At 40.9% G+C, this 13572-nt stretch overlaps 1 protein-coding gene across 1 annotated transcript in view; it reads left to right on the top strand.

Annotated features, from left to right (window-relative positions):
* The first annotated feature begins 913 nt into the window (after positions 1-913).
* Positions 914-13572, top strand: part of ANKRD22 (ankyrin repeat domain 22) — a 26949-nt gene continuing 14290 nt past the window's right edge. The window contains exon 1 of the mRNA XM_010838491.1: positions 914-1238. Within this exon, the coding sequence (XP_010836793.1) occupies positions 1218-1238 (21 nt within the window). The 5' untranslated portion in view covers positions 914-1217. The remainder of the gene's footprint in view (positions 1239-13572) is intronic.

Raw genomic sequence — 13572 nt, 5'->3', positions numbered from 1 at the left:
CTCATCCTCTATCGTCCCCTTCTCCTCCTGCCTTCAGTCTTTCCCAGCATCAGGGTCTTTTCCAATGAGTTGGCCCTTGTCATCAGGTGGCCAAAGTTTTGGAACTTCAACTTTAACATCAATCCTTGCAATAAATATTCAAGGTTGGTTTACTTTAGGATTGATTGGTTTGATCTCCTTGCAGTCCAAGGGAGTCTCAAGGGTCTTCTCCAATACCATAGCTCAAAAGCATCAGATGTATAATAGAGATGTTAGACTTATTATTTTTAAATGGAATATTATAAATCAATTTGACTAAATTTGAAAAAAGAATGTTTAAGATAATTTAATATTTGTTTTATTAGAGTGAGTTTAGTTTATTAGATTTACAAGGTTGTTTAGCTGTGAAAGTATTACTTGTTATGCTCAGAATTACAGTACTTATAAAGGAAAATCAAATATGGTAGTACTATAAGTATAATTTAAACCTTTCAAGGTAATTGAATTGACTAGAATGTAAATGGGACTAATTTTTCCAAAATTCAGTTTCTTTTTGAGTTGCTCAAACTTTACTCAGAGATGCCCTTGAAAGTCATTATGAGTATATTTATGTATATAAAATAATATAGCTCACAAATTGGCTTTATTATTTTAGTTTATATTAAAACATCAAGGAATATTAAATGAACTTATCTGTGAATAAAGATAGCAATAATCCATTAGTTTTAAAGTTGATTTTTCACAAAGACATATATGGTTCTAACAAGTGAGTTTGTTTGCACTTAGCCTTTCTTAATAGCCACTGTCAACCAGATTTCAATAGGAAATGTCCCAAACACAGTACCCCGTTTTGAGCCCTGAGTCCTTCCTGCCCCTGTGAGAACTTTCCTTCCCTCTTCAGCTCTGCTTCCTTCTTTTCACATGTCACCATTGGCAGAGTAGGTTTGACTCAGAAACCGGTTCCTCGGGGTTGTAACATTAGATGACGCAGGACTTGGGTCGTTCATTACATGGTAAACCAATGCCCTTGTTTCACTGGGCTGGGCTCTCTGGAAGGTGTGCTGCTGCCTGGGCTGCTGGAAGAACACTCACCGGCGTGGGAAGAAACGACCTGCCACTGACCGACCTGGGCTTCTAGAGACCTTTCTCTGGACTGGGAAGGACTTGGATATTAACTGGAAATACCTCAAGAAGATTCAAGAAGCTGTAGAGGTGAAGTAAACCCGTGAAGGACCAGTATGGGAATCCTATACTCTGAGGTACGTAAGTTCTCTGGAAATAAGATTTCCAGGGTGTTAAAACTGGCTCCTGCTTTTCAAATGGAACTTCCTATCCCTGTTAATATGTCTCCTTTTCTTCTGTCTAACTTTCTGTAAGAGCTTTAAGTCGAAACAAGGTCCTGTGTGCTAGTCTTTTTGATATGTTTAATATTTTAAAGGCAATATTATTTTGCAGCTCTAAAACTTTAGCTAGACAGAGCCATAGTGTGAACAAGTCATGATGTCCAGATGTTTATGGGGGTAATTTAGATTCATAAAATGAAGTTTATGAAGATGGAGTTAATGGAGTTGTTGTTTTCTGATGTTAAATATCCAGGGGATAAGTAAAACTTGTCCTCAGCTGAATTTTCTAAACAGACAAAAGATAGCCTGGTTCTTTTATGGAACCATTTATATAATACAGAGTAACACCTTTCTTCTTGCTATTTGAAAGGAAATTCAAATATTAGCAATTACTAATAAAGCCTGTACCTATATAGAAGGAAATTCAAATATTAGCATTACTAATAAAGCCTGTGCCTATATAGAAGACAGATAAAAACAGAATGCATTTCGATATTTTTCTTTTCATATCTGATGGATACAGAAATACTTTTTCCTATATTGAGAGTAACCAGTTAAAATCAAATAGATTTTTACTAATGTTTTAAAGGAGAACAAGAGAATGATGTTTAAACAAGAGTCCACGAAAGCAAATGATGTTATTATTCACGGTTTGCTCCCTCTCCTCTCTGACACAAATAGCCTGTCTGTCTGCATTTCATTGCAGACGCTCAGTAGAACCTCTTTGGGTCGTTCGTCTATTACTAAAAGCCGTTTCTCAGTGTTGGCAGTTTTGTCTAATGCCAGTTGTGGGTGTGTGTTTCTGTAGTCAACTTGTTCTTTAATTAGTTTGTATTTCTAGGTATGTCTTGACCAGCAACTTTAAGCTGGTGAAAAACTCTCATAGATGAAAGTGTCAACACGTATAATATTCTAAAATGCTACTCTGGCTTTTCTTAAACCCTAGATTGCCTAAGTGCCGGGGAGAGGAACTTGTTGAAAATGCAGTTTTAAGGGCCCCCCACCCCAGAGAGTCTATTTCACTCAGTTTAGGGTAGGGTCCAGAAACCTGCTTTGTAGAGGAGCCTCTCAAGTGATCCTGATGTAGGTGATCAGCTTACCACCTCTTGGAAGAGAAACCCTGCTTTAGGCTAGTGCTTTTCAAATTTTAATGTGCATACAGGTCACTCAAACATCTTGTGCAAATATAGATTATTATTCTGTAGGTCTGGCTGGGCCTAAGATAATGCTGCTGGGCCAGGACCACAGCTGTGAGAAGCCAGACTATAGTTTTAGCCGTTCCCTTCTCCAAGGGATCTTCCCAACCCAGGGATTGAGCCCAGGTCTCCTGCATTGCAGGCGAATTCTTTACTAACTAAACCAACAGGGAAGACCAGACTGTAGTTTAGGCCCCAGGAATAATTACTTACAGAAATCTCTGTGTGAGCAGTGTAATTGTTAATGGTCTGCTGATGTGGCAGGTGGCTGAGTCAAGGCAAGGCAAGACATAATGAGTTATTTAGCAGTATCAATAAGAATATCCTCAGAAGCAGACTGAATGGTTCACTTTTCAGATATATTGAGGACAAAGCAATGTGGAATTTACTGTGATATTTGAAAGCAAATACAACCACATGCATACACACACATCATATGCTTACACACATCCCTAAAAGACTTTAACTTACCCAGAAACTCATAGGTCATTATTCAAAGCTCATAATTAATATTGAATCATGGGTAGTATTGACTGAAAAACATATGCCCAACCTAAAAGTTGAGAGTTACGTTTTATTCAGCAGACACTCTGAGGATCTTAAGCCCAGAAGGCAACTCAAGTAACCCTGAGAAAACTGCTCCAAGGAGGTGAAGGGGAAGCCAGGATATATACGAGCTTTGCAAGCAAGGGCAAGGAGTAGGAACAAAAGATTACTGTTAACAAAAAAAAGCTAGATATCTCAAGTTAAAAATTTAGTGCTTTTCCATGTATGGAAAGACGCCAGAGTCTGGGCTCACTGAAATCATTTCTTTGATATGCATCTCAGCTATCTGGGGCCTATATCCTGGTTTCCACTTCCTGAGTGTTCTCAGGGCTCACTGTAGGGAGTGGCCGCAGTCTGCTGGCTTCTAGATGGCAGGTTGTTCTTTGTTTTCTTCCTGAGTTCCCTCAGGGCTCACCGGGTCACCTTTGATGGTCAGAGGTGGCTGCAGTCTTTGATGACTTTGACATCCTTTGTTTACTGATATGACATCCTTTGTTTACTGATATGGGATAAAAGGTATTTCCATGCAACTCAGTATCAAATGATACTACTCTGGATAACTCAAAGAGGTACTTACAACCTGGGCTCACACAGCATCTTAACAAAAGAACAACAAGTTTGTAGACCAGAGGCAAGATGGAAGGAAAAGAACTTTGAGTTCCTAAGGCAGAAAATTGAGGGAAGGCAAATACTTAAGATAGCTAAGGGAAGATGAGAGCTAGTTTCTGTGGATTGCTTTGTTGCCTTCTCTGGGCGGACAAAGGTAATTTTGTGTTTGCTGGTAGAGAAGGAAGGGAGACACCTTCACAAATTTATATCCTGTTTTAGTTAAATAGGAGGGTAGAGAACAATCTTTGTATCTACTTTTTCTCAATTGCTTTTACCTCAAAATAACTGTTACATTAATAAGTGAAAATTGGGGTGCATATTCTGCTACTCTTTAGAGTCATGCATTGCTAATAGTTATGCTATTTTATATTAATATCTATATTAATACCTAGCATATGTATATTTATTGAGATATAACTGATGTAACATTATATTAGTTTCAGGTGTATAAAGTTATGATTCAATATTTGCATATATTGCAAAATGATCACCACAATAAGTCCAGTTAACATCCATCACCATATGTAGTTAGAATTAAAAAAAAAATTTTTTTGGCCATGTGGCATGTGGAATCTTAGCTCCCTGATCAGGGTTTGAACCCACACCCCTGCACTGCAAGCTTGGAGTCTTTACCACTGGATCACCAGGGAAGTTCCTAGAAAAATTTTTTGATGATAACTTTTAGGATCCACTCCCCTAGTTGCTTTCAAGCAAGAACTGTACTGTTATTAACTATAGTTACCAAGCTTACATTGCATCCCAATGACTTACTCATTTTATAACTAGAAATTTGCGCCTTTTGACTTCCTTTACCCATTCCCCCCACCTTCCACTTCCTTCCCTCTGTCTCAGGCAACCACCATCTATTCTCAATATTCATGTGTGCATGTGTGTGAGTGTGTGCTTGTTTGTTGTTTTTCATTGTTGTTATTTGATTCCGCGGAGAGTCAGACATGACTGAGCCACTAATCACAGCACAAAAGTTAGAGCATCTGGTATTTATCTTTTTCCGTGTGACATACTTCACTTAGTATAATGTCCTGAAGGTCCATCTTTGTTATGAGCTCCTGTTAAGTTGCTTCAGTCATGTCTGACTCTTTGCAACCCCATGGACTATAGCCTGCCAGACATCTCTGTCCATGGGATTCTCCAGGCAAGAATACTGGAGTCGGTTGCCATTTCCTCCTCCATCTATGTTGTTACAAATGGTAAAAGAAATTTTCTCCTTTTTATGTCTGAATAATATTCCATTGTAGATATAGATGTACCACATTTTCTTTATCCATGTATTCACTGATGGACATTTAAATTGTTTCTAATATATTTTTAAGAAAGAAGAAGAAACTAACACAACATTGTAAATCAATTATACTCCAATAATTTTTTTTTTTTAAATAGGAGGGAATGAGGGGGCATCCCAGAGTCATTCCTAATGCCTACAGTAGGGGATATGCTCAGAGCTCAGTGAGAGAACCTAGTTTGGAGTGATCACCCCCAGTTACACAAGCTGAACTTTTAAACATGGCTGATTCATTTAAACTCTTATCACACATATCTGTTCATACTATTTACAATAATAACATGTACTTTGGGCTTATTATGTGCCTGGCTGTGCCTACCAATGCAGGACACATAAGAGATTTGGTGGGTCCAATCCATGGACAGGGAAGATCCCCTGGAGGAGGGCATGGCACCCCACTCCAGTATTCTTGCCTGGAGAATCCCATGGACAGAGGAGCCTGGCGGGCTACAGTCCACACAGTTGTACAGAGTTGGATACGACTGAAGCGGCTTAGCACGCATGCACACATGAGGCAAAGACAGTTTCAGGAACCTGTTCAGAGTTATGCAGCTAAAGAATACTTACTGGCTAGAGACCTGTATATACTCAGGGAAATCCTGCTTACCTGCTGGTGAATCTGCTAAACTCTTTCCCTAAAGCTCTCTAAACAGGCATGTCACCCTCCATAAAGAGGCTGGTCTTAACCACTCTGCTCCCCACGAAGACACACTATGGCCCTTTCCCTTAGTTAGAAGAATAGGGTACTAAATCCAGGTGCCAGTGAGGTACACCTTACTCTCAGCTGTAGAGAAGTGTTGCACTGGGAAGTATTGTTGCAAAACAAAAGTTAGAAAGCAGGAATATGTATAAAAACTTAAAGAGCTCAAGGATTTGTGCTTAGGAGACCTATAGAATCTTCCCTAAGCTCTTATACTTGTCAGCTGGGGAATCAGGCCCTAAGAGGAATGTCTAGAGGATCATATGATAAATGATGTAGCCCTTTAAACTTTAGGAAAGTTGAATGTTAAAATTACCTATGAACAGAGGTGCTTACACACACACACACACACACACACACTCTTGGTATTAATGTTTTAGAAATGAATCTATTTTTCAGATAGGAAGATGATGCCATAGAAAAAGAGCATATGGTTTAGAGAAAAGTGGGATCATATTGAAATAAACAGCGTCTAGAGAAAGCAATTTCAGCTGAACAGGGCTTTTTGGGGAGAGCTGGTACACCTGAGGAGGAGAGCTCAGTGGGGAGAGAAAGAGAGATGTAATGAGTGGAAAGGCCATTGGAATGGAAATCCAGAAGACCTGGAATTTAGTCCCCATTGTGCCAGAAACTCTTGGCCCTTACAGGAAATCATTTAACCTCTCCAGGTCACAGTTTTGATACCACATAAAACAAGAGGGCTGGGTGAGATCCAGTTCAGCATGAAACACTGTGTCATTCCAGATGAGGGAAAAGGAGAAGCAAAGGCAGTTGAAAAAAAAAATCCTCCCTCCTAATTTTACAAGCGGTATCTTCTTTGTTTGTATATTGCTCCCTTTGCAAAATGTTGGCATTATGTATTTAAAAAGAGCACCAAAGAGCATCCAGTTGATGTCTTGATTCCTTCCTTGTATATTTTAAGTATTTTACAAATGATAAGAAGGCACTAAATCACTTTTCAAAGAGGAAATGATAACTTCAGTGTATGAGCGGAAACCAGAACTAAGTGCTAATAAATATTTATTCATGCATTCAGTCACCTATTTGTTTAATCAACAATATTTACTGATCACATACTACATTCCAGGCACGTGCTAGTTCCTGGTACATAGTGATAAAAAAAATCAAAGTGGATCTGGACCTCTTGGAGCTACCAGTGTGAAATGAATATACAAACTGAAAAAAAGAGAATTATATGTAGTGAAAAGAGGAAGCAAGGAAGCAACAGGATAAAGAAAGAGTATCTAAGAGGGGTGTATATATGGAATTAGATTTGACCTGAAAGGCTTCTCTGAGATAGTGACATTCGAGCTAAACTCCGGGGAAAATGAATTAGTCTTAGAATCTAGTCTTGGGGATAGGGTCCTGGACAGAAGATGTATGTGTGGAGAATGTGAAGCATGGGAAGTTGGGCCAATTGGAATAACTGAGCAGCACATGCAAGGCATGCAGGTGAGAGCAGTTCATCCAGGTGCAGGAAATAAGGAGTTTTATTGTCTATTCAGAATTTGTGCTTTCTTGTGCTCAAGTTGTGTCTGACCCTTTGTGACCCTATGGACTGTAGCCCATCAGACTTCTCTATCCATAGGATTTTCCAGGCAAGAATACTGGAGTGGGTTGCCATTTTCTTTTCCAGGGGATCTTTCTGACCCGGGGACTGAACCCACATCTCTTGTATCTCCTGCTTTGGCAGGCAGATTTTTCACCACTGTGCCACCAGGGAAGCCTGGAATTTAGAGATTAATGAATCTGACTCAGGATTGATTTGCTTTTTGTCATCACTGCTCCAGTGATTCTAAATAATGTCAGTTTAACATGGTCCTCCCCACCCTTGGGCAGTCATTGTTTGGCAGAAAGTCCCGGAGTACAGGAAGCAGGAAGTGTGACACTGATCTCTGGTGGTCTTGACCTGTAGCAGCTTGAAGCAGAGTTTTAGCTCCTGGTAGAGACTGATGTCGGGCCATGGCAATGAGAGTGTCAAATCCTGGCCACCAGACCACCAGGGACCAGGGATCGATGACAAGGCCCTGGCCCCACAGCTGTGTGGAAATGAATTTCCACGTAGAGATGGAAAGTTGTGAAGCAAGTACAGTGTTTATTAGGAGGAAAAAGAGTCCGTATGGAAAGACACACAGGCAGGCTCAGAGAGAGAGCGTGCTGTCCTTGGGGTGGTTTGAATTACTTTTATGGGACGTTTCTTCTGGGTTTCCTTTGGCCATTCACCTTGCTTTGCTGGGTTCTGATATATTTGGTGCATCCCAGGAGCCTCCTAAGTATGCATATGTGTCTCTCAGCCAAGATGGATTCTAGCAAAGAGGCCTATGGGAAGTTGACATCACTTACTATGAGGTGATGCTGCCTCCCCCTCTGACCTTCAAGGAGTCTTTCTGCACAGGTGTCATCTGGAAGGTCTCCTTGTCTTCGAGAATGAGGAATATGTGATCTTTTATCTCTTACCTGGGTAGGGCTCAGCTCCTCTCTTCCTCCAGCTATTTTGGAGTATCTGTCCACAGGGAAGAAACTCCAGTTGTTCAGATTGGGGCCCATCTATCTCCTGCCTCAACACTACTTCCTCCTCAAAGCTCTGCACTTACTTCTTTTGTGCTCTGAGCTGGTGGGGAGATACAGGGCTTCTGAGGTGCTAAATCTAGCAGTTAGAACCCATGCTTCCTTTGCCCCTTCTCCTCAAACAAGCCTTTGCCTTCTCCTGGTCCTCATCACTGACTGCAGGGCTTCTCAGTCTCAAGTGTGGTCATGATGCTTCTTTAACTTTCTGGCAGTGAAGACAACATCACGTTCTCAAGAGGATCTTTGTTGGAGAAAGAACAGAAAATAGATAAATGTGTGCCTTGCCTTGATTTCCCCTTCACTGCTACTACTCCTTATAACCCAACCATTGCTGAGACTATCCTTCACGTAACATAAAGGATAGTGGACTTAAAGACAAAAAACAAACAAACAAACAAAACAACAACAACAACAAATACACCTTGTGCCTTTTTTTTGAATTTGTCTGAAAGAAAGAATTTATTAGGAAATTTAAGTCACAGTATGTAAAGAAAGAAGTCATCGGAAGGAAAGGCTTGAGATTTATTGTACAAATAAAATTAAACCTTCCTGATTGTTCCCTAAGATTTCCTGAATTGAAGAGGAAGAAAATGCTTTCTCGACTTTTCTGGGAAGACATTTTGTTAATATACAAGGCTCTTTACGTGAACCGTGTTGCATCAAAAGCCACTCATCCTTCTCAGAAGTTGTTAGGGAACATTTTAATTCCCCCACACACCTTTTTGCCATGCCATGGAGCATGCAGGATCTTAGTTCCCCAGCCAGGGATCAAACCTGTGTGCCCTGCATTGGGAGCACAGAGTCTTAACTGCTGGACCACCAGGGAAGTCCCAGGGAACATTTTAAATGAGTGGATCTTCAGCATGCAGATGGTTAATAAGCAACTTATCAAGGCAGAGTTCCACATCATCTTTCTTTAGACTGACAGTTAAGGAAGATCCTCTACATTTAAAGGGAAGCAATACTGAGAATGGGAGTGGTGGGAGAAACTTTGCTTTTAGAGAATCTATAATGGTGCAGGCAGCTCAGATTCTTCCATGTTACTAAAAATGTAAACCCGTGGACTGTAACCCACCAGGCTCCTCTGTCCATGGAACTCTCCAGGCAAGAATACTGGAATGGATTTGCCATTCCCCTCTCCAAGGGATCTTCCCAACCCAGGGATTGAATCTGGGTCTCCTGTACTGGCAGGTGGATTCTTTACCCTCTAAGCCACCAAGGAAACCTGAAAAGGTGAGATACAAAGTGGACGGAGGTGGGCTTCTAGCACCCAGCTCTTGACTATTTTTAAGGCCAGACACGTACACTTCCTCTTCTGGCTGGTCTGCGAATTAGATGGGCATGAGGAAGATACACAGGAGAAAATCAATCAAAAGTTTGAGGACATGTTTACATGGGAGAGACCCAGGAAGACTGAGTAGCTCGCCAAAATGGCTGAAACCCTCACGTTAAATACCATCTTAAGCTAAATATGAAGAGGATGTCGGGGTAGTGATTTGAGACTTCAAAGGGGAGGAAGGCAATTCATGTAAAGATGAAAAAGCAGAGAACTTCCCTGGTGGGCAGGTGGCTAAAACTCCATGCTCCCAATGCAGGGGACTCAGACTTGATCCCTGGTCGGGGAACTAGATCCACATGCCACAGCTAAGACCCGGTGCAGCCAAAAAACCAAAAATGAACCTTTTTCTTTAAGAAGATGAAAAAGCAAACATTTGGTAGATGGATGTTTGCTGGGCCTGCAGAAACAGTGGGACACAAAGTGGACCCTGGTCTTCAGGCTTTGGTGAGTTTTCCCCATACTCCTTGCAGAGATCTCTGGTGATAGCTCTATTCTGGAACCGGCCTTTTTTTTTTTTTAATTATAGTTGATTTAGAATGTTGTGCCAATCTCTGCTATATAGCAAAGTGATTCAGTTTTACATATAAATACATTCTTATTTTTAAATATTTTGTTTATTATGGTTTATCCCAGGAGACTGGATATAGTTGTTTATCCATTCTAAATGTAATAGTTTACATCTACCAACCCCAAACTCCCAGTCCATCCCTCTCCCTCTCCTCAGCCCCTTGGCAACCACAAGTCTGATCTCAACCAACAGTGTATGAGTCTGTTGCTATTTCATAGATAGGTTCATTTGTGGCGTATTTTAGATTCCACATGTAAGTGGTATCACATGGTATTTGTCTTTCTCGTTCTGACTTACTTCACTTAGTACAATGATCTCTAGTTGCATCCATATTGCTGCAAATGGCATTAGATTCTATTTCTATATAGGTCATTACCGGGCATTGAGTAGAGCTCCTTGTGCTATACAATGGGCCCTTTCTAGTTATCTATTTTATATATAGTAGTGTGTATATGTCAATTTCAATTCCCCGGTTTACCCCTCCTCCAATAATTAGCGATGGGGCTTCCCAGCAGTAAAGAATCCACTTGCAATTCAGGAGACGCCGGAGACTTGGGTTCCATCCCTGGGTCAGGAAGATCCCCTGGAGTAGGGAATGGCAACCCACTCCAGTATTCTTGCCTAGAGAATCCCATGGACAGCAGGTTGCAAAGAGTTGGACACGACTGAAGTAACTTAGCATGCACGATAATTAGTTATGTTGAGCATCTTTTTTTTGTTCCTACTGACCATCTATATGTCTTCTTTGCAGAAATGCCTAACATCAGTTGGTAAAGAACCCACCTACAATGCAGGAGACCCTGGTTTGATTCCTGGGTTGGGAAGATGTCCTGGAGAAGGGACAGACTACCCACTCCAGTATTCTTGGGCTTTCCTTGTGGCTCAGCTGGTAAAGAATCTGCCTGCAATGCAGGAGATCTGGGTTCAATCTCTGGGTTGGGAAGATTCCCTGGAGAAGGGAAAGGCTACCCATTCCAGTATTCTGGCCTGGAGAATTCTGTGGTCTGTACAGTTTATTGTGTTGCAAAGAGTCAGATAGAGCTGAGTGACTTTCATACACATGGCAAAGAATCGTAATAGGCCCTTTTATCTAAATTCTTCAGGTAGCTAAGTGGGAGGTAAAAAGAAAGACTTTCTGAGTCTTCAGTTTCTTAAAAATAACCAGCCTAAATTAATCCTCATGCCAAAGAGACACATTTTGGGGTATCAAATTTTGCTCCCCTACATCATTAACCCATTCATCTATTTAAACATAATTGCTATTTATTGAGTAACTGTGTCTATATTTATTTATGATAAAAACATGTTAGCATAAAGCATGAAGGTCAAACCTCAGATTTTCTGGCAAAAAATTCAGCTAATATAAAGTTCTGTTCAAATTTCCTTAGCACCAAATTGTCATTCTCTTTGGTAAGGTTAATGCTTTGACTTCTGTTTTCTATCCCATCATTACTCTCTCAGTAATTATTTATCTGATAACCATCTCTGCTCCTCTTCATTGGCTCCTATGTTTTTAAAAAATAATTGTAAGGGTATAGTTTATACTAATTGAGGGTTTATTATGAGTCAGATCTGAGCTATGTGCTTTATCTATACGGTCACACTTAACCCTTTTTGTAACCTAATAAAGAAGATGTGATTATTAAATGAAGACACAAAGTGAACACAAATTGCTTACGTGTCCAAACAGCACAGTTGTTAAATGGCAGAGCTGAGATCAGAGCCTAGAAACTCTGCCTCCAGTGCCTGTATTTATAACCACTTGAAACCACCATCCTGTCTGTAAGGGGGGTAGAACTTTGGCCGGACCCTGCTGCTCCCCTCTGGGTACCCACTGGCTCCCTCTTAGCTTTCACTACCAAACTTACAACCCACTCCAGTATTCTTTTCTGGGAAATTCCACAGAGTGTGATCAGAGAGGAATTTGTGGCAAGTCTGGTGTGTGACTCAGTCATGTCCGACTCTTTGGGACCCCATGGACTGTAGCCTACCAGGCTCCTCTGTCCCTGGGATTTTCCAGGCAGTAGTACCGCAGTGGTCTGCCATTTCCTTCTCCAGGGGATCTTCCTGACCCACGGATCGAACCCAGGTCTCCCGCATTGTAGACAGACGCTTTACCGTCTGAGCCACCAGGGAAGTCCAAGCCTGTATGAAATTGACCTCTGAATGGTTATTAATGATCAGATCCAACAATCTTTTCTTGCACTTGACTTTCTTAATTCTATCTTCCTTCTTGAAACTTTTAAACTTTTCTCTTTTTTTAGCAGATATTGCTAAATACAGAAACTGTGTGTCTAGGATATAAGAAGCCTAGGAATGATGGAAAAATAAGGTCAGATTAATACTGTAAATAGTGTTGCTCAAATGGGATTGAGAAAACACGCCAAGGCACTGGGCAACTCTTGCAGGAAAACTGTCCACTTTTCCTTTCCTCCTCATATTTAACTCTCAATGAAATTTTGAACAGCCTAAGTAGAGGGAGCTTTGTGTGGAGTCCTGTGTGAATTGTGGGCTCTTAAAATATTTGATCTGGAAAGCCAGATTACTACATGAAAGACTCCACCTTTTTAAATATTTTCAACAAAAATTTTAGAAAAAGAAAAATTAACAATTCGTATAGGATGTCTAACCAAACCAGGAAGACACTTTACTTTTTAACAGAAAAATTAACTCTAGAACCACCTGTTTTTAAGTTTTGGAGACCATCATTTCCCAAAAGCTAGTCCGTGAGTAGTAGTGATCAGAGGCAAAGTTTCACAGGTCTATGGTTAAATTTTTAAAAATGAAATGGGTTTTTCCAAACAGCTTAATCTAGCTAATATGACAGACTGTTTTTTCCTCCTGATTACAGACTGATGTCTGTTGTCAGTGCTTTTATGACTTCGAACTGCTCCCTAGTGGAGATAGCATGCATAACAGCATGGAATTTTCTCATTTGCTTGTACAAGTCATCCACCAAATCATTGTGTGATGTCTAAATAAAAGTTGAGAGTGAAAGTGTAGTCACTCAGTCGTATTCAACTCTTTGAAATCCTATTGGCTGTATGTAGCCGCCAGGCTCCTCCGTCCTTGGGATTTTCCAGGCAAGAATACTGGAGTGTGTTGCCATTTCCTTCTCCAGGGGATCTTCCGGACCCAGGGATGGAACTCACGCCTCCTGAATTGCAGGCAGGCTCTTTACTGTCAGTTCAGTCTCTCAGTTGTGTCCGACTTTTTGCGACCCCATGAATTGCAGCACGCCAGGCCTCCCTGTCCATCACCAACTCCCGGAGTTCACTCAAACTCATGTCCATCGAGTTGGTAATGCCATCCAGCCATCTCATCCTCTGTCGTCCCCTTCTCCTCCTGCCCCCAATCCCTCCCAGCATCAGGGTCTTTTCCAATGAGTCAACTCTTCGCATGAGGTGGCCAAAGTATTGGAGTT

Source organism: Bison bison, unplaced genomic scaffold (assembly GCF_000754665.1).
Source record: "Bison bison bison isolate TAMUID 2011002044 unplaced genomic scaffold, Bison_UMD1.0 scf7180017864097, whole genome shotgun sequence".
Classification (NCBI taxonomy): Eukaryota; Metazoa; Chordata; class Mammalia; order Artiodactyla; family Bovidae; genus Bison; species Bison bison.
The sequence above is the reverse complement of the archived record's forward strand: the minus strand, read 5'-3'. Positions and strand labels throughout refer to the sequence as shown.